At 35.1% G+C, this 21,577-nt stretch overlaps 1 protein-coding gene across 5 annotated transcripts in view; it reads left to right on the forward strand.

Annotated features, from left to right (window-relative positions):
- Positions 1–21,577, forward strand: part of TRIP11 (thyroid hormone receptor interactor 11) — a 66,954-nt gene that overhangs the window by 15,042 nt on the left and 30,335 nt on the right. For 3 of the 5 annotated variants that reach the window (XM_074365121.1, XM_074365118.1, XM_074365122.1), the window contains 9 exons: positions 1,843–1,911; positions 3,627–3,792; positions 5,215–5,580; positions 8,186–8,226; positions 8,807–8,893; positions 11,188–11,400; positions 12,012–15,032; positions 17,706–17,846; positions 18,442–18,635. In XM_074365121.1, the coding sequence (XP_074221222.1) occupies positions 1,843–1,911; positions 3,627–3,792; positions 5,215–5,580; positions 8,186–8,226; positions 8,807–8,893; positions 11,188–11,400; positions 12,012–15,032; positions 17,706–17,846; positions 18,442–18,635 (4,298 nt within the window). The remainder of the gene's footprint in view (positions 1–1,842; positions 1,912–3,626; positions 3,793–5,214; positions 5,581–8,185; positions 8,227–8,806; positions 8,894–11,187; positions 11,401–12,011; positions 15,033–17,705; positions 17,847–18,441; positions 18,636–21,577) is intronic. The other 2 variants (XM_074365120.1, XM_074365123.1) reach the window with 2 other exon arrangements.

Here is a 21,577-nt window from a genome sequence, read left to right on the forward strand (position 1 = left end):
AAGTCTTTAAGCCATTTTGAGTTTATTTTGTATGAGGGAATGTTCTAACTTCATTGATTTACATGTGGCTGTCCAGCTTTCCCAACACCACTTGCTGAAGAGACTGTCTTTTCTCCATTGTATTTTCTTGCCTCCTTTGTCAAAGATTGACCATAAGTCTGTGGGTTTATTTCTGGGCTCTTTATTTTGTTCCATTGATCCATATGTCTGTTTTTGTGCCAGTACCGCACTGTTTTGATTTGTAGTATTGTTTGAAATCTGGGAGGGTTATTCCTCCAGCTTTGTTCTTTTTCCTCAGGATTGCTTTGATGATTCTGGGTCTCTTGTGATTCCACATAAATTTTAGGATTATTTGTTCTAGTTCTGTGAAAAATGTCTTGGGTAATTTGATAGGGATCACATTAAATCTGTAGATTGCTTTGGGTAGCATGGTCATCTTAACATTGTTAATTCTAAACCAAGAGCATGGGATATTGTTTCATTTCTTTAGGTCATCTCTAATTTCCTTAATCAGTGTTTTGTAGTTCTCTGCATAAAAATCTTTCACTCCTTTGTCAGGTTTATTCTTAGGTTGTTGTGGGTTTTTTGCTTTTTTGTGTGAGTGTGTGATTTTAAAAGGGATTTTTTTTTTTACTTTTCTAGTATTTCATTGTTAGTGTAGAGAAATGCAACTGATTTCTGTATGTTAATCTTGTATTCTGCTATCTTGCCAAATTCTTTTATCAGCTCTAATAGTTTTTGTGTGGAGCCTTTGGGGTTTTCTATATATAGCATCATGCCATCCGCATATAGTGACAATTTTACCTCTACTCTTCTAATTTGGACTTATTTCTTTTTCTTATCTGATTGCTATGGCTAGGATTTCCAATACTGTGTTGAATAGAAGTGGTAAGAGTGGGCATCTTTGTTCCAGATTTTAGCAGGAAGGCTTTGATCTTTTCACCATTGAGTATTATGTTGGCTGTGGGTTTGTCATAAGAGCTTTTATTATATAGAAATATGTTCCCTCTGTACATGCTTGTGAGAGTTCTTATAAATGGGTGTTGAATTTTATCAAATGCTTTTTCTGCATTTGTTTAGTTGATCATGTGATTTTTGTCATTTCTTTTGTTGATGTGGTATATTGCATTGATTTGCATATGTTGAGCCATCCTTGTATCCCTGGTATGAATCCAACTTTATCATAGTGTACAATCTTTTTTATGTGTTGTTGGATGTGTTCCTTCTTTTATCCACAGAGCGGCTTTTGGTTCCTTAAGACGCTATACTAAATGTTAATAGATGATCAACATACAGCTTTGAATGAGAAGAAAATAATCCAAAAGCCAATATATTAATACTAGTAATATTAATATTAGCATTAGTATTGGGTAACTTTACATTTTGGAAATTATCTTATAGGAAACTGCTTGATTATCATCAAATTTACATTTTGTTAAGCCAAGAAAAATATTCTGTGGTGTTTTCCTTCTTATTTTATAGAAGTATTGTCTTCCCCAATTAGTTAACAAACTCTTAAGAGACACTTAATGTGTGTTACTCAGTATTTAAAGAATAGTAGATTCTTTAAAAGGTGCTTGGCATTCTTCAATAAGAATTTGGGAAATACCTCCCATTTTTTTCTTATTTACATTTTTAAAATACATTTTTTATTGAAGTATATATTAGTTTCAGGTGTACAACATAATGATACAATATTTTTGTAAATTACACTGTTTAGAGTTATAAAATATTGGCTGTATTCCTTGTACAAATGCACCCCATTTTTTGAAAATTATATTTTAATTATCTTTTATAAGAAAATCAGCATGATTATTTTCTAATTCTGTTTTTCTGATCTAGACTTCTAAAGCACAAGGATCAGATAACCCTGAGCAAAGTGAAATCTGCAAACTACAAAATATCATTAAGGTAAGGTGGATTTGTTATAGATGTATAACTATGGGTGTTATATATCTAAAATTTGCTAATTAAAAGTATAAGTCTGAATTAATAAAAGGCTTTTATAAAAGTATTTTATAGAGTATATTATTTGTTTTGTTTTGCTCTTTTATATCCTCGCTATTCTTTATGACAAGTTTATAAGAATATCTCTCTTTCCAAAATCATCTGGTTTTGAATGCTTATTTGTTAGTTTATGTTTCATAAGTCTCTGTTTTCTATTGTATCTTGTAAAACACTCTTTATTAAAATTCCAGGGTTGCCAAAATTTCAAGGGTTAGGGTTAAAAGATACTGGATAGAACACAATGTTAGTAGTATTGTAAATAATTATTTTTCCTTTATGATAGAATTTTGCTAGTTTGTGTCAGTTATTTCCTTCAAGAAAAGACTTAGTTACACATACTTATGACAGTCGATTGTTTTTAGTATGTAGATTATTGTCACGTACAGATTGTTTTTAGATTTTGGTTTTATTATTATAATTCTAGTGTGGATGGGTTCCTCGGTCAGACCTGGTTTTGAATCCTGGCTGTATTATTTATCAGCTCTGCTGCTTTGGGCAAGTTACTTAACCTTTACAAGTTTCTGTTATATCATCAGTAAAGTAGATATCATCATAATAGCTCCCCTGTAGGGTTGTTTTGAGGTTTAAATATAAAGTTCCTTGTCAAGTACTGGCACATATGTAAGTGCATAGGACTAAAAAATAGCTTCATTTGCCTTCTCAGGAAATAGAAACTAAATTATAGATTAGCATTCTTGGCTACAAGCAACAAAAACCGTCTTTGGCTAAGTAAAGCATAAGAGAATTTATTGGAAGGAGCCAAGGTAGTCTATCCACAGGAATGAAGGAAGAATTGAGCATTTTGGCCTGAGGAGGGTAGGAGTTGGACCAGCATCAGAGATCTAGTTAGTGGGACACAGTGAAGAGACTCTTGAGGGTGTGACTGTTAGAATGCTTCAACCAGTTTTCCCTCTTTGAGAGACTCAGCTTAAGGTCCAGGTTCCTAGGAAAGAGGTAATGGTCTCAACTTGGGTAGCAAGGCACTTTGGTTGACAGTTTGGCGATCCCATCAAGACTGCAGTGGAGGGGCATAAATTGGGAGTTTGAGATTTGCAGATACTAACTACCATATATAAAATAGATAAACAGCAAAGTCCTACTGTATAGCACAGGGAACTCTTTCAATACCTTGTAATAGCCTATAATGAAAAAGAATATGAAAAGAAATATTTGTACAACTGAATGACTGTGCTGTATGCCAGAAATTAATATAACATTGTAAATCGACTATACTTAAAAAAAAAAAAATAGACTGGGAGAAGGAAAGGCTGAACAAGAAGATGGACATAATAGGACAACGGGAACAGGTTGGCCAGAAGGTTGACACTGATATTGGAGGAATATGTCATCAGCAGGAGTTCATGGTCACAGATACTAGTGAAAAAAAAGGTATTTTTGCTTGCTTTTTATTTCAGTTATTTCTTGCCAGTGTTCCCTCATTAAGAGTAGAAAAATTGTTTTTAAGGCCCAAGAAAAGAAAAGGTGGAGTCTTTTAGAATTGTCCAAATTTGGGGCCTTAACCATGTTCAGAGAATTATTTTTAATAATATGGACTTTCAGATGACAACAAGTTTAGGTATTTATTATAAATGTGGTTAACTTTGTTTTTATTTTTTAAGGAGCTTAAACAGAACCGAAGTCAGGAAATTGATGACCATCAACATGAAATGTCAGTATTGCAGAATGCACATCAACAGAAATTGACAGAAATAGCTCGTCGGCATCGAGAAGAACTAAGTGACTATGAGGAACGAATTGAAGAACTGGAAAATCTGTTGCAGCAAGGTTATTAATTTCATTAGTTTAACGTTTCATTAGTTTAAATGACAAGCCTAGCTGATACAAACTTGGAGTAAGTTCTAAAGAATGAGTAGATGACTAGGTCTGCTCATCTGCCAGAAGTTTGCAATGACACCACTGATGTCAAGATTCTGCAAAAATGGAAAAGTTCTTTTGCCTTTGTGGTAAATAGTTACAATACAGATTTCTTTACGTTGTTTGGTGTGTTTTGACTTTCTTTCAAATTCAGATATGTAGACTTTTTAGTATTTGACTCAAATATGTTTTCTTAACTTTTGAAAGTGCTTTATTATAGTAATTTAACTTTTTTAAAAAGACTTAATTTTTTTAGAGCAGATTTAAATTTATAACAAAATCGAGAGGTACAAAGATCTCCCTTATACCCCATCCCCCTACATGCATAACCTCCCCCACTATCTACGTCACTCATCAGAATAGTACATTTTTTTAATAAGGATAAACCTACACAGACACATCATAATCACCCAAAGTCCATATTTATCTTAGGGTTTACATTTGATGTTTACAGCAGCTTTATTCATAACTATGGATTTGGACAAATGTATAATATTGTTATAATATCATACAGTGTATTTTCATTGCCCTAAAAATCCTCTGTGCTCTGCCTGTTCTTTCCCCCATCCCACCCTCATAACCAGTGATCTTTTTTATTGTCTTCATTGTTTTGTCTTTTCCAAAATTGTCGTATAGTTGGAGCCATATAGTATATAGCCTTTTCTGATGGACTACTTTCACTTAGTAATGTGCATTTAAGTTTCCTACATTTTTTTAAATTTATTTTTTACTGAGGTATGGTTGATGTACAGTATTATGTAAATTTCAGGTGTACATTTCCTGCATTTTTTTATGGCTTGATAGCTCATTTCTTTTTAGCGCTGAATAATTTTCCATTGTTTGGGTGTGCCACAGTTTTTTTTTATCCATTCATCTTCTGAAGGGCATTTGGTTGTTTCCAAGTTTTGGCAAATATGAATAAAGCTGCTATAAACATCTTTTTCAGGTTTTTGTGTGGATATAAGTTTTCAACTCCTGGTTAAATACCAGGGAGTATGATTGCTGAAGGGATTATGATCACATGATAAGAGTGTCATATTTCTTAGTTTTGTAAGAAATCAGTAAACTCTTCTCAAATGTCTGTAACATTTTGCAGTTCTACCTGCAGTGAATGAGAGTTCTTGTTGCTCTCCATCCTTAGCAGCATTTGGTGGTGTTGGTATTCGAATTTTGGCCATTCTAATAGGAAAACTATTACCTCACTGTTGTTGTAATTTTTCTTTTTAAGCCTTCCAAGTTCTGAAGCCTATTAAATCTTTTAGTTGTAGTAGCAGGCTGTTTGTTTCTTTACTCAACATTTGATGTGTCCTTTATTTTATCTTTATGTATTAGGTGGCTCTGGGATTGCAGTAACTGATCACTCTAAAATCCATGAGATGCAACAGACTATTCAAGTTCTACAAACTGAAAAAGTAGAGTCTACAAAAAAAATCTCAGAACTTGAAGATAAAGTAAAAGACATAAATGAAAAATTATCTTCTGCAGAAAATGACAGAGATGTTTTGACGAAGGAACAAGAAAGACTAAGTATGGAAAACAAACAAATACTTGGAGAATGTGAAAGGTTGAAACTGGAATGTAGTGAATTGCAGCCTTATGCTGTGAAGCAGAATGATGCTGTGAGAGGAAGGGAAAGAGGTTTTCCACAGAGCACATCAGGACAAGAAGAAGTGTTCAGACTGCAGCAAGCGCTGTCTGGTATAAAATGTTTGAAACTTATTTCTAACTGGTGTTTCATTTCATGCTAGTTGTTTTTAGAAACAAACACTTGAATAATTGAACACTTTATGGAATTTGAATAGAATTGTGTTCTTTGGATTCAGTGCCATAATTAATAGATGACAAATAGGAAGTTTCTACTAAAAAGGGTTAAGTGTTGGCTAGGTCTCTCTCAACCTCCCTTCCTCATCCTTTTAAGTATTTATGTGGAACTCATTGACTTCGGAGGCTAACTAGATTTCTGAGAAGTGTTTATGTAGACATTTGTCGGGAGGAGATTATCACATAATTCCTATAACTCATAAGGCCCAGATCTGCAGTTAGAGAATGCAGCCTACCGTCTTCAAAATTCTGTATTACCTTTCAAAATTATCCGTATCTAGAATGGTAAAGCCATAGGTCTTCCATCACTTACCATGGTTATATTTAGTTACCATACAGTGTTTCAGGTTGTAAAAAGTAACTGCTGAATGAAATAGGCCAAACACCAGTGTTCATTTACACCAGGAAAATGTAGTCAGAGCTCTCCACTGGAAAGATGCATCTTACTTTTCCCTCAGTCCTCTTCTCACGGTAGGAACTCTCACTTTATGAACTCATTCATTCCTGCTCTGGAGGTTCCTAGCCCTTGTATACTTGCGACCCCGTCCTGCCTCCCCTTCTGTATTCTTCCTTACTTAGTTGTTTATCAGGAGCTCCTAGCCTGGATGGCAAACTCTGTATACATTCAAATTAAAGTTAAGTTCAAAGTAGAGTGACCCTGTCCTTTTCCCCCTCTTCCTTTCCCTACCTTGGTGATTGGTAATATTTGCCAGTCTTCACAAAACTTGAAGTTGTTACCTTGCAAGTCCTGTAAGTTCTCTTTCCTTGACTTCTCTCTGGGTCAGTAATATTTCAGGATTGTATCCCAGAGGAGCTCTAGGGTTTCTCAGGTGCCTCACTCTTGGGAGCTGCCATGAAGGCAAAGGGATGGCTGTGTGGTGAGGTTCTGGACTCCTTTCTCATTTGCCTTCAAAGAGGCTCTACTCTTTTGAAAATACATTTATTTACTTAATATATTGGGTGATCCCTATGAGTTTATTTGCTTTAAAAACAAGCCTACTGCCATAGTCCTTCCTTTTTTCCCCCATTTCCATGGTCACTGAATAACTTCAGCCAATCATAGTATCTTTTTGCCTGTGTAACTGCAGTAGTCTCTTAATAGAGCAGAATAGCTTAAGGGTTAAGAACATGACTGGGTTGGAATCCAGCTCCATCACTAACTGACCTTGGGCAGGTTAATTAACATCTCTATGTGTTGGTTTTTTTCATTTCCATGGTTGGGATAATACTATCTCATTCGTGGTTGTAGTGGTAGGATTGTATGAGTTACTAGCTACAAAGTTCTCTTTAGAACAGTGTCTGTCTAGCCCATAGTAAGCATTATGAAAGTGTTACCTGTTGTTCTCTGGTCTCCATGATTCCTTGTTCAGGCGGTATGTTTTCTTTCTGCAGCTAGAATGATTTTTCAGAAATGTAAATCAGGTCACTCTCCTGATTTTAGTACTTTGTGGCTCCCTGTGAACTTTAGGATTCAGTCTAAACATCTTAGTTGGACATTGGATGTCTTTCATGATCTGGTCTCTGTCTACCTCTTCAGTTTCAACTCTTTCCATTCTCCTAACCTCTGAGCTTTACCATGTTGAACTTTTGGTATAGGTCCTTAAGCCAGCACTGTTGTCTCTAAGCTGTGTGGCCTTTGCATCTGTTGCTTTTTCTGTATGGAGTGTTTCACCAACTCTTAGTATATTAAGATTCAGTACCAGTGTTGCATCCATCAGGAGGTACCTAGTGCTGTGATTTCCCTGGCCCAGCTGACCCCTATTGCCCCTCCTCTCCCTCAAGTCTGGGTTAGGTGTTTGCCCTTTTTGTTCCAGTAGCACATGTACTCCTTGTATCACGCTGTACTAAAACCATGTGTTTATCTTCCCCTCTGAATTGTAAGCTCCTTGAGACAAGCATGGACTAAATTTTTCCATCTTATGTAGCAACTAACCTCATAGTAAATGCTCAATATTTCCTGTATGAACACTGAATGAATTACTTCTGTTGAACTCATGGTATTTTGTCTTTGTGCTCTTCTAGAACCACTTCTGTTTATGGATCTATCTGTAATACCAGATTGAATGGTCTTTTTATTAATAGTCAAATTCACTTTAGATACTTGAGATATTATTTTGTTATTGTGGTATAAATATACATTGTTTTCCCCCTCCATCTTAGTCCTCATACTGTTTCCTGCTATGCAGACTAATCAACTCATTTTGAAATGTAGTTGTTGTTGATGTTTTTAGCAAGGCAATGATTTACGACTCATCCAGAATACAATTAAATGCTTTCTTATACCATCCCATAGAATTGGATTTTAACATAGTTACTGACTGATTTCTTTAGTATAGTCAAAATAGAAATACAAAATAGCAAAAATACATTTCACTGTTAGGGCTTGCTAATTGTAAATAACATTTTATTTTAATTGGATTTCATTTCTGGAGATAAGTTATTTTAAAGAATTTTAATGTCAGATTCATTGTTGTTTTTACAGATGCTGAAAATGAAATAAAGAGACTGAGTAATTTAAACCAGGTAAACTCATTTTAAGAGAGAATGCTTTTGTCTCGGGTAAACCAAAGAAAAGTATTTTGATTATTTATAATTACTTATTTTGTGTTTTTATAAATTCATGTGAACTTATCCTAGGAACATTCATCTTAGTGATTTTATGGTTTGCTGATTAATAACAAACTTTTTGTGTCATAAATTGACATAATTTAAAAAGTTGCATAATTGAAAAATGGAAATATATCTCTTTCAAGATTAATTTGACAAATGTTATGTTTATAGAGACAGTGGAAGCAGATTCTCTACCAAACTGAGGAATGCATTTTCAATTCCCTTAAGGAATTCAAGGAGTTATTTCCTTTTTTAATGATTACAAGTTATTTTGTAAATGTGTTTATATATTTTTTCATATATAATAAAGTAATCCTCTATAAGAATGTCTGTAAAATGACTGGCTTTAGATGGCCCAATGTTGTATGCTTATAATTTTTATATATCATTAAAGAAATGCTGAGTAGAAATGCACAATTGTATAGCTTGCCTGCTTTTTTGTAAACTTGAAATTTCTTATTATTTAAGAACACACTGTTTTAACATTTTATAGGATACCGGTCTTGGTGAAGACAATATGAAACTTAAAATGGATGTCCAAGTTTTAGAAAAAGAGAATTCATTATTGAATCAAGAAAAGGTGGGTGCAGTAAAAATGGGGGCAGAATTAAAATTACAGATCACATCAAAGGGCCAGTTTATATCAAAAGATGGAGTATTTAGTTGTTGGGAGCCCTGAGGATAAAGCTGATCTCTTGGCTGCTGGTCAGGCCAGGTTGAAGTACTTGAGCAAGGTTCAGAGTATGAGAGGCTGACCAGTGTGTATGTTTAGAGATAAGCCAGTACGCTTCCAGATAAAAGCAGAAAAGATGGGTAAAGGCTCTGATTTGATTTCAGATGAAGTCCTGACAGCAGCAGGTGGGTCTGGAGCCTGAAGTGGTGTCTTACAGAAACTGTGTGCTGCTTACGTGCCCCAGAACGTGTCTAGTGAGCTGGATGGGAATTTCTTAGTGGCGAGGGGTAAAGAGGAGCATTCTCGTGGTAGATATGTGTATATTGGTAGCAAGAATAGAATCAGATTTCATAATGCAGTGTTGGGAATGGGGAGAGAATTTTTTTGTTTGTACCACTTGGGGTGGGAGTAAGTCCTTGGCTAAGGCAGAAGCTTAAATTCAGAGCAGTTATAGGCTGGTATTATTTATTATTATTACAGGCTAGTGTCTCAACTCAATTTAAAATGTAATTTTTTAAAAAGTAACACATATTTACTGATGTATGTATTCAGTAATACATCCTAAAAACCTTCAGACATTATAAATGGAGTATCCTTCACACTTCCGTTGGTTGGCCTGTTCCCCACAGGCATTCTTTCTTACCAGTTGCTTGTATATCCTTCTAGGCTGTATTTATGCATATATAATCATATGTAAAAATAGCTTTTTTAACTGCAAATATTAGCATACTATATATACTGTTTGTACATACCTTAACATACTTTTGACATCCTTCCACATTAGTATGTAAGCAGTGTTTCTCAAAGGGGCATTATTAGCATTTAGGTGAGGGAATTCTTAGTAGCGTACACGGTCCTCTGCATGTAGGTTCCTTGCCCCTACTCTTTCTGTTCCCAAAATGCCGGTAATGTCTTCTAGTCATTTTTTTATTACTGTGTTCTATGTATTTGCTGTTCTTCTCTGCTTCCTTTGCATTCTGCTTATTTGGTTATTCCTTTCTCTACCTGGCCTAGGTGTATTTTGTAGTTTGCAAATCTCTGCACATATCTGATAGGGCCTGTAACTTTCTCATGATATTTTTGGATTCTGTAGCTCTTCCTGAGAGCTGTTTCTCCTTTCTTTTGACATGAGGTAGTCCATTGCCACTCTTGCTGGATCTGTTCTTAAGCAGTGAGTAGACCCATAGCAGACACATCACATCTGTTCTTAAGAGCCGCATGACAAAAAATTTTGTGGTTCTCTTAATTGAACAGATAACTCTAGAAAGGCATAAGAGAATGCTGTTTTTATATTTCAGTTGTAGTTCAGAATCAGCTTTTGAATTGGAAGAATGAGGGCTGTAAGGCAGATGATCTGATGTAGTTTTACTGGTCTCTTTGTAAGGTATATATTAGACTGTTTGTAGAAATTTGAGGCTCTTACTTTAAAGTAGATTCCATAATGTTGAATGAAGCGTAGAGAACTGTCCCACTTCTGGGATTTTGGAGGAAGAGCATTAAATACAAATACAACAGAACATAAAATGTCTTTAAAAATCACCTGTAGCTATATCTTTAGGAACGTTAGGTTTGAGAGAGCGGAACCTAGTCTGCACTCAGGTTACAAGGTAAAGGAAGGAAAGGAGCGTTCTTTCTTGGGTCAAGAAAAGGTTTCATGTTCTGACAGAAGCCATTAATAAGGGAAATTATTTTTATGAGGGAAAAGAAGCCTTTTATTTTCTAGTTAGAGAGGACAAACTTTAGAGTCATTGAGTGTTGATTTTTGCCTTTTTGTCTGTGGCTGTTAGTGATGAGTTAGGGAGTGGAAGTGAAGACAGCTGGGAGACTTGGGGTGTTTTGAGAAGTGTGTTTTGTGGAAGGGAAGGAGGTGGAGGGCAGCAGTGGGAGTGGGGTTGGAAAGGCTCTCAAATGGGAAAGTTTTTTTATAAAGAAGTTGGAGCTAGAAAATGAACTTATAGTTGTTGCGTCTTGTCTAGGGTTATAGAAATGTTTTTCTTGAACCTGCAAAAAAATTGTAGCTGAATGAAGGCTGTGGCTTTTTGAATTTTATGTATTATTGCTGAGGTATTATTCAATAATGTTTCCAACATGGACCTTCCAAAAATAGATTCCCAAGTTTTATATATGTATATTTTTAATCTTTTGGTGTTTCTTCTTCCAGTTGACAGTACGTGTTGTTTTTTTCCCTTTTATCATTTAAGGAAGAACTCCAAGTATCACTTTCAAAATTGAATGATGAGTATGAAGTAATTAAAAGTAAGGCTATGAGAGACATAGACTTGGATTCAGAATTACATAATTTAAGACTTAATTTGGAAGCAAAGGAACAAGAACTAAATCAGAGCATTACTGAAAAGGAAGTGCTAATAGCAGAGTTAGAAGAATTGGATAAACAGAACCAAGAGGCTACAAAGGTAACAATATATTAAATTATATTTTAAAATACATTAAAGACAGTATGGCAGCATGTGTTACTCAGTAGACTGAACACTGGATTAATAATCAAAACTGTCATTTAATTTTTGTGATCTAATTAATATTTTAGTTAATGCTTTAGTCATAGAGGTGGGCAAACTTTTTTTATAAAGTGTTAGATAGTAAGTATTTTTGGCTGTGCAGGCCATGTAGTCTCAGTTGCAGCTACTCAGCTCTGCTGTTGTCCTGTATAGACAAGTAAACATGGCTCTGTTCCAGTAAAACTATTTACAAAAACAGGTGGCAGGCATGATTTGGCCTATGGGCTACACTTTGTTGTCTCCCTGGTCCCATGTTTAAGAATTGAAAATAAACAACACATATCTTTTACTTTCTTTGCTTCTAAGTTCTAATCTCTAACATGATAAAATAGATTTGCTGTATGATAATTAGTAAATAATTTTGTGGGACATTTTAAAGAAGTTTTATGAAGGATTAGAAATGTCTGAGGATTATTATTCTGTTATGTGTGGCATTTTATAAAATTTTCTTTAGGTACTAAAATGAGAGAATGTGTTAAAGTGACCATGCAAATTAATTTTTCTTCCAGCACATGATTTTGATCAAAGATCAACTATCAAGACAACAAAGTGAGGGAGATAATGCCATTAGTAAGCTGAAAAAAGATTTAAATGATGAAAAAAAGAGAGTTCATCAACTGGAAGATGATAAAATGAACATGACTAAAGAGTTAGACATGCAGAAAGAAAAATTAATTCAAAGTGAGCTGGTTCTAAATGATTTACATTTAACCAAGCAGAAGCTTGAAGATAAAGTAGGCGATTTAGTAGATCAGCTAAATAAATCACACACACAGAATTTAAACATCCAGAAGGAGAACTTTGAACTCCAGGAACATATTAAGCAAAAGGAGGAGGAGCTTTCTAGAGTCAGGGAAGAGTTAACTCAGTTTCTTCATCAAGACTCTAACAGTAATTTTAAAGATGACTTACTTAAAGAAAGGGAAGCTGAAATCAGAAACTTAAAGCAAAACCTTTCAGAAGTGGAACAGCTCAATGAAAATTTAAAGAAAGCTGTTTTTGAGCTCAAAACAGAAAACGGAAAGTTGAATTTAGCTTGTGAAGATGTAAGACATCAGTTGGAAGAATCTACTGCTGGTAACAGTCAGGCTTCTCTGGATAAAGATGCTATTGTGAAGGCTGTAAAACTGGAGAAACGACAGTTAGAAGCAGAATTGTGCTGGGCTGAAAAGAGGCTTTTGGAAGAAGCAAGCAAGTTTGAGCAAACCATCAAAGAACTGTCAGAGGCAAGTAATTTGAGCACCTCTGCTTTACAGCTGGAACATGAGCGTTTAATTAAACTCAATCAAGAGAAAGACTTCGAAATAGCAGAACTCAGAAAGAATATTGAGCAGATGGATACTGATCACAAAGAAACTAAGAAAGTTTTGTCATCTAGTTTAGAAGAGCAGAAGCAATTGACCCAACTTGTAAGTGAGAAAGAAATTTGTATTAAAAAACTTAAAGAGAGGGGCTCAGAGCTTCAGGATGAGTTAGATAAATTGACTCAGGTCTTAAAGAAAAATGAAATTTTGAGGCAAACCATAGAGGAAAAAGACAGAAACCTTGGATCAATGAAAGAAGAAAACAATCATCTGAAAGAAGAGCTGGAACGACTCAGGGAACAGCAGAGTCGCGCAGCACCTATGGCTGAGCCCAAACCTATTGATAGTATTACAGAACTGGAGTCTGAGGTGTCTCAGCTGAATGTTATAAAGGATAGTCTTGAAGAGGAAATAAAACATCATCAAAAGATAATTGAAGATCAAAACCAGAGTAAAATACAGCTGCTTCAGTCTTTACAGGAGCAGAAGAAGGAAATGGATGAGATTAAATACCAGCATGAACAGATGAGTGTCACACACACCCAGCTCTTCTTAGAGAAAGATGAGGAAATTAAGACTTTGCAAAAAACAATCGAACAAATCAAAACTCAGTTGCGTGAAGAAAGACAAGATGTTCCAACAGAGAATTCCGTTATTTTTCAAGAAACAAAAGTTCAGGGCCTTAATATAGAAAATGGGAGTGAAAAGCACGATTTATCAAAAGCTGAAACGGAAAGATTAGTAAAAGGAATAAAAGAACGAGAATTGGAGATTAAACTTCTAAATGAAAAGAATATATCTTTAACAAAACAGATTGACCAGCTGTCCAAAGATGAGGTGGGTAAACTAACTCAGATTATCCAGCAGAAAGATGTGGAGATTCAGGCTCTTCACGCGAGAATCTCTTCAGCTTCCTACCCCCAGGATGTTGTTTACCTTCAGCAGCAGCTGCAGGCCTATGCTATGGAACGGGAGCAAGTGTTAGCTGTGTTGAGTGAGAAGACTAGGGAAAACAGCCATCTGAAAACAGAGTATCACAAGATGATGGATATAGTTGCTGCCAAAGAAGCAGCTCTCAATAAGCTGCAAGACGAAAATAAAACATTGTCCACTAGATTCGAAAGTAGTGGCCAAGATATGTTTAGAGAAACAGTTCAGAATTTGTCACGTATTATTCGAGAAAAAGACATTGAAATAGATGCATTAAGTCAGAAATGTCAGACCTTATTGGCAGTCTTGCAAACATCCAACACCGGTAATGAGGTTGGAAGCGTTAACAGTAATCAGTTTGAGGAGCTTCTGCAGGAACGCGATAAGTTGAAACAGCAGGTAAAGAAGATGGAAGAGTGGAAGCAGCAGGTGATGACGACGGTGCAGAACATGCAGCACGAGTCAGCTCAGCTCCAGGAAGAGCTGCACCAACTTCAGGCACAAGTTTTGGTCGACAGTGATAATAACTCTAAATTACAAGTGGACTATACTGGCCTGATCCAAAGCTACGAGCAGAATGAAACCAAACTCAAAAATTTTGGTCAAGAACTAGCTCAAGTTCAGCACAGCATAGGGCAGCTTTGCAATACCAAAGACCTTCTTCTAGGAAAACTCGATATTATTTCACCTCAGCTCTCCTCTGGATCGTCGCTTACTTCCCAGTCAGCAGAGCCTCCTAGAGCTGGTAAGTCTGATGTATCGAGTGAGTCTTCTAAACAAGAAATAGAAGAGCTAAGAAAATCACTGCAGGAAAAAGATGCGACAATTAGAACTCTCCAGGAAAATAATCACAGATTGTCTGATTCGATTGCTGCGAACTCAGAGCTAGAAAGACAAGAACATGAACAAACCGATTCAGAAATTAAGCAACTGAAGGAGAGACAAGATGTTTTACAAAAGTCACTAAAGGAAAAAGACCTCTTAATCAAAGCCAAAAGTGATCAGTTACTTTCTTTAAATGAAAATATCACAAACAAGGTGAGTGAAAATGAACTTTTGAGGCAGGCAGTAACAAACCTAAAGGAGAGAACACTAATTTTAGAAATGGACATTTGTAAACTGAAAGAGGAAAATGAAAAAATAGTGGAAACTTCCAGGGAAAAGGAAACAGAGTATCAAGCATTGCAGGAGACTAATATGAAGTTGTCTATGATGCTGCGAGAAAAAGAGTTTGAGTGCCATTCGTTGAAGGAGAAGGCTCTTGCTTGTGAGCAACTACTGAAAGAAAAAGAGCAGGTATGTTCTGGGCAGTGTTGCAGAGGGAGGTTGGGGGGAGAGGAGATATCTTAGTGTGCTGCTTTATTGATGTTATTTTTGAAGGGAAATAATGAATTTATTTACCTAGAAATATTTTGAGGCTTTATGATTCATTCTAAATAAATTTTCCTGAGAGGCATCTGGAAGTTTCTTTCTCAAATTACTAGATATTTCCAAATATTTTTAGTGCTAGATTAGTTTTAGGCCTACTTCAGTAGCTACTAGTAATGGTTAACATGTTAGAGATTCTTAAATGTAAAGGGGAGCTCTGTGAAATAATGCTACCTCTTTGACAACCATCTGAAGTAAGAAATATGTTTTACTTTGTGATACAGTAAGTACTTGTGCGGGTGTGTGTGTGTGTGTGTGTGTGTGTGTAAAAAACTGACAGAAGTTTCAGAAATCAAAAATTACCCTTGCTACATGTGATGCTCTATTTAAAAAAGTGCTGGATGACCCATTAAATTGATTTTTATGCATCAATTAGTCACATCGTGATATCTGAAAAAGTGTTAGCCGTGATTAGTACTTTTCAGAGTAGGCTTAGTAAATATTCCAATTTCTGTTCTGTCACTGGTGTGACTTTGGGTGTGTTTTTACCTTATTGGTTTGTTTATTCAGCCATAAAATGGAAGGGTATAGCAGTTAAAATGTCAGTTTTTGATAGATTTACATTTTTACATGCAGTTGATACTGATTTTAATAAGAATGTATTGAAGACCTAATACATCATACTATGATCAAAGCTTTGGGCTCTTTTTACTCTGCTTTCTGTACTCTGAGTAGTAGAACCTTGTAAAAGAAATGAGGCAGAACGATGGAATAGTCACAAGTGCTTGTTGAGTGTTTACATGCTGCCACGCACAAGGTACAAAATGATTTAACTTCTTTTTCCATTTAAGTTCTCTTTTAAGAGTCTTGGATTAAAGTTTGGGAATGCTTGGTGTAGTTTTCACTTGATAAGAAAATTCTCACCCCGTTTCCCCTTTTTGCCATCTGATTAAACAGGTACACTAATGTGCTGAGGTGTGCACCTCCTTTCAGGAACAGCTTTTTAGCATCTTAGGGTCCTGGTCTGTGCTTGGTATGAAAGAGACTCTTAGAGAGGGGCTGCTTTCTATTGCTCACTAACCAAAATTGGGTGTAGTCTCTCAGGGCCTGTAAGACTATAATAGAGGAATGCAGAATAATGAAGTATTCTTTTTATATGTTTTTTCCTTTTGTAGTTTTAGCATCTTGTACAGTTTAATTCTGTTTCATTGACATGTATAGATCTAAAGTGTGTAGATTTAATTAAGGCTTACCTACTTTTCAAGAAGTTTCCTAGGTTAGTTAAGTTGTTCTTAAGTATTGTATTACTTGAGGGTAATTAGTGTAAACTGATTAATTTCTGTATAATTGAAGAGTACCTTTATTATATTTTAAATATAATAAATAACATTTTTCTTTAGGGAGAAAGAGGTATTCTCAATAGGAGATCCTCAACTCTTTAATTTTCAAGCATTTGTTCTTTCTCTAATACGAAAAAATTTTTAACTGAAAAGCAATTTGGAAAATAAATAGCCTCTTTTTCTGGGAGGGCTTGTTGAGATAAAAGAAACAGATGGTTTTATGTTTTGGTTTCAATGATTTGTCCTGGGGAAGTGTTAGATACTTTAAAAAATGGAAAGTTTACATAAAAATGTAAAAATAATACCAATCTATAAATAGATTCAGATGATATGCATATTTCAAACAGAAAAAAGAGTTGGCTGTAAACAGCCTGCTACTTTTTTGTGCTTTTTTAGAATTCCAGCTATCATCTTAAATTCATGGCCCTACTTTTGCAGTGAAGGGTTATCCTTTTTCCTGCTGTCTTTAATGCATTGCACTTGTATGGAATGCATTCAGGAATAATTGTACTTGTATGGAATGCATTCAGGAATAAAATTTTGCCACAGCCCAGCAAGATATCATTCCAGAGTTGCTTTTGTTAAATTGTTGCCAAAATGTTCTTTTAAAATAGGCTGTGCATGTAGAGTGACTTCCCTTTCTCTTCTCTGCCAGTAACTTGACACTGTTATTTCTCTAACAACAGTTGCATGTGCCTGATGAATGGATAAATACATACACATACACACACACAGCACACACACACTCTTTGTGGCTAATTTGGGGGTTTGTGAATGCTTTATTTTATAGGGTAAATTTGAAGAGATTGTGTCCTTTGAGTTCTTTTTAAAACCTTTGAAATAAACTTTTAAAGAATAGTTTTATATTGTTAGAAAAGTTGCAAAGATAGTGGAGAATTCCCATATACCTCAAATTCAATTTCCCTTATTTTTAGCATCTTTGCATTACTGTGGTACATTTGCAACAACTAATGAACCAATATTGATACATTACTATTAACTAAAGTTCTTACTTTTTTTGAATTTTCTTAATTTTTCAGCAAATGTCCTTTTCTTGTTCCAGGATCCCATCTAGGAAAGCACACATTATATGTATTTCATCATCATGTGTCCTTAGGCTCCTTTAGACTGTGACGGTTTCTCAGACATTCCTTGTTTTTGATGTCCTTGACATAGTTAATTGTATTTTTAATTAATTGATGAAGAAATGTCTTTTTTAAAATGTATTTTCCTTTAAAGCTAAAGTTATTTTTTCTAAAAGGGCAAGACTGGAGAATTAAATCAGCTTTTAAATGCGGTTAAGTCTATGCAGGAGAAGACAGTTACGTTTCAGCAGGAGAGAGATCAAGTCATGTTGGCCCTGAAACAGAAACAAATGGAAAACACTGCTCTACAGAATGAGGTATACTTTTGCTTTAAAGAAACACTGATTCAAACACTAAGCTTAATAACTGTTGAGAAAACTATAAAGATTATCAATTAAAATGAACTTCTCTTAGGTGGTTTTTCTTACTCTTCCTCTGATATGCTGTAGTAGGATTTTGATCTCCCAAGGTGCATTTTATTTCAGTTTTCAAAAGCGAAACCATGATCTAATCGTTATGTTGTACACCTAAAACTAAATTATACTTCAAGAGAAAAAAAAAAAGATAACATATCTTGGGTATAAGGAAAATTTCCTACCCATAAAATATGAAAAAAATGAGATTTACTGAAAAAGTGGCCTATCACAAAAAATCGTAGTACTTTGTACAATTCCATTTTCCATTATAGCCACAGGGAATAAGATCTTACAAAGTAAACCTTCCAAATGAATATTAAAGATGATTTCAGAAGACTTTTTCCTAGCATAAATACATCTTGCAATACGAGAAATTAATTAATACACTTAATACACTCCAGTAATGGGGAAAAGATTTGATAACAAAGTGCCTTGTTGGAGGGGAAAAAAGGGAGCATTTTACAGAAGGAAAATGAAAGAAATGTCCTTTGCCTAGGTTCAACATTTACGTGACAAAGAATTACGCTTAAACCAGGAGCTAGAGAGATTGCGTAACCATCTTTTAGAATCAGAAGATTCTTATACCCGTGAAGCTTTGGCTGCAGAAGATAGAGAGGCTAAACTAAGAAAGAAAGTCACTGTATTGGAGGAAAAGCTAGTTTCATCCTCCAATGCAATGGAAAATGCAAGGTAACTTTTTCATTTTTCTTAGTATTAACATTAACTGATGAACACTTCTGGAGTGTCAGACTCAGTAAGAATTTTTCATACGTTACCTCATTTTATTCTCACGAAATTCATTATCTCCGTTTTACAGACTAAGAAACTAAGGGTTAAAAGGTTTAGTAACCTTCCCAAGGTCAGGCACACAGGTGGACATGTAGGTTTTACAGTCAGATCTGTAGCCCTTACCCAGATCTGGCGTTCAAACTGAGGTTTTCCTGAATCTTAACCATTGTCCTGGATAATTGCTTCTGATCATTTTAGGAGACTAGGTTTAAATTCTGAACAATTTAATTAGCTTTGTCAGGTTTCCCGGGAACTAATTTAATTTATGTGATTTTTTTTTTTTTAAAGTCAGGTGATCTAAGGTTGAACAAAGTTTGGGTATTAGAAAGAAGAGAGCTGAGGAGGCAGCAAGGTAAAGATGTAGGTCAGTGTGTGTTAACTCCTGGCTTAGTAGAACTTTTGAGTGACCAAGTCCCTGCTTATATATTTTTAAATCTTGTTTCTCGCAATAAAAAATTTTTTCCTTATTACAAAAGCATTATATTTTCCACTTTAGGAAAATCACATAAACCAAAAAGAACAAAAAACCACAGTCTCATGCGCTCAGAGAGAATCTTTTTTTGTGCCTTTGTGTGCTTCTGTATATGTGTATATATATATATATTATGTATTTTTTGAAAGCAGAATTTATATTTATACTATTTTGTAACCTGCTTCTATCACTTAATGAATGTCAGTACGTTAAGCCATATGTTTCTGCAATATCATTTATGGCTACATAGTATACCATTGTTTGGATTTGCCTTAATTTCTCTAATCCAGTCATTTATTTTGGGGCATTTAGAGCGTTTCAACTTTTCAGAATTACTAAGAGTGCTGTCATTATAACCCCAAATAGGTATTGTTGTGTTGGTGATAGATTATTTCCTTAGTGTAAATATTTAGAATTGGGAATTCTGGTTCAAAAGGGTTTCTTTAAACTTTTGAGATGTACTGCTAACTAATTTTCCAGAAAAATTTTGTCCGTTTCCATTCCCATTAGTTGTGTGTGTCTTTTTATTTATCTTTTTACTATGGGTGATGCTGAGGGAAATAATAAGGAAATAGTAGATATTATCTCTGTCTGCAAAGATTATAGGCCAGGAGAGTTAACACTTCTGAGGGTGAACACCTCACCCTCCTTTGTAAGATATGTTATTCAGACTCAGAAGAAAAACTTGTTTAAAATGAGAATTAAAAGAGTGAGTGAACATTTGTGTATGTGTTTCACATTGGCAGAAATATCAAAACATCCTCAGTCTATAAAATTGATCATCTGTCCTTTCAATTTTCAGGCCCTTGTTTTCTCTAATTAAAACAGTTTCTAGTCTCTGCCTCCTTTCATTTACCATTTAAATTAACTTTCAGAATGACCTTTGTTAGGTAGGGCTGTGATCTTGTTACTCCTTTCTTCAAAACCAGGGTAGATGTGGATGAATTTGTCCCAGGATGTCTACCACCTTAACCTTATTTCTCAGTATCATCTACATCCAACCAAAACTGTTACTTAGTTCTTCAGATAGAGCTGTTTTCCTATTTTTTCTTACACTTTTTTATTTCATATTCTTTCTTCCTAAAGAGTGGGCCTGATCCCTAGTTAGTTTTTCTATTACTCCTGACTGTTCTTCAAATAGCGTTTCCTTCATAAAGAATGCTTTGTTTAGCACCCTAATGCTCAAATCTAAAATCAAACCCTAGTATCATGTTTTCCCCTTTGGACCTGCGTAATACTTTGAGTCTTTGATAGGGTACTTGTATTTTGCTTTTGGGTATAGGTAATTGTTGACTCGTCTTACACTTTCTCTCACCCAGTGAAATGTAAGGTTACTGGAGCCGGTGTGGGGGGAGTGGTTAGGAATGACACAATTTATTCATACCCTTCCCATTGTGTATATTCTTACAGATAGTTTCATAGATGTTCAGTAAATATTTGTTGTATAAGTAACTTAAATCTACAAACCAGATTATGGTGTTTTGAGCCTTTAACAATAGTACCATCACGTATTTATTAACTTTTTGAATGACATCACAGCTCATTTCATCCTTACAATTACCCTTTGAGTGATTTACTAGCCAGCAAAGTTGAGTCCAAGGCACATAGGGCAGAGTTCAGTCGTCTGGTTATCAGTTTACTGCTCTTTCCACAAGAGGGTGCTATTGGGTAAAGTTTCTTCAAAGTGAGCAGCTCTTAATGAGCTTTAATGGGCTGGTCTGAATAAGAATTTAACTGGATATTAAAAAACCAGAAAAGGCTATTGCAGTATTTCGTATGTAATCATTATACCTTAAAGAAGTATATCAATGATATAAGACTGGACTCTATAAATCTCTCAGGGATGTCTGATTTATTATTTGGGGCAGGTGTAGAGGTTGTTTTTTTAGGCAGAAAGAAAGACGGCAGTAAAAGATAATTAACTAGTAATCAGAGAAGTAAATCAGTAGGGTAGCCTTTGGAAAGTTGTAAGTTTACCAGGATTGCAAGTGTCAAAAGCAAGGGGAATAGAATCCTTAGAATGCATTTCTTGCTAGGTTGGAAGCTGGACAGAATGACTTCCAAGGTCCCTTACGATGTAACAATTTTCTGATAAATTGCATTGTAGAGTTTTAGCCTGGAAACACAGAGGTTGCAGGCTGTTTGTAAATTTTTCTTATGCTAACATTTCTTGTTTAGGCCAATTCTGTCTTTAAAATGACTGCCATTTATTCAAACTCACTTTCACAGGAAGGATGATTGAATTAACAAAAAACCAGGGAGAGCAAAGATCAGACGAACTCTTCAAATTGCTTTGAAATCTAACTTGAATTTAATGCAGTAAAATGTAGGGACCATCAGTTTAATAAAGAAAGTAGAATGGTGGTTGCTA

Source organism: Camelus bactrianus, chromosome 6 (assembly GCF_048773025.1).
Source record: "Camelus bactrianus isolate YW-2024 breed Bactrian camel chromosome 6, ASM4877302v1, whole genome shotgun sequence".
Taxonomy (NCBI): Eukaryota; Metazoa; Chordata; class Mammalia; order Artiodactyla; family Camelidae; genus Camelus; species Camelus bactrianus.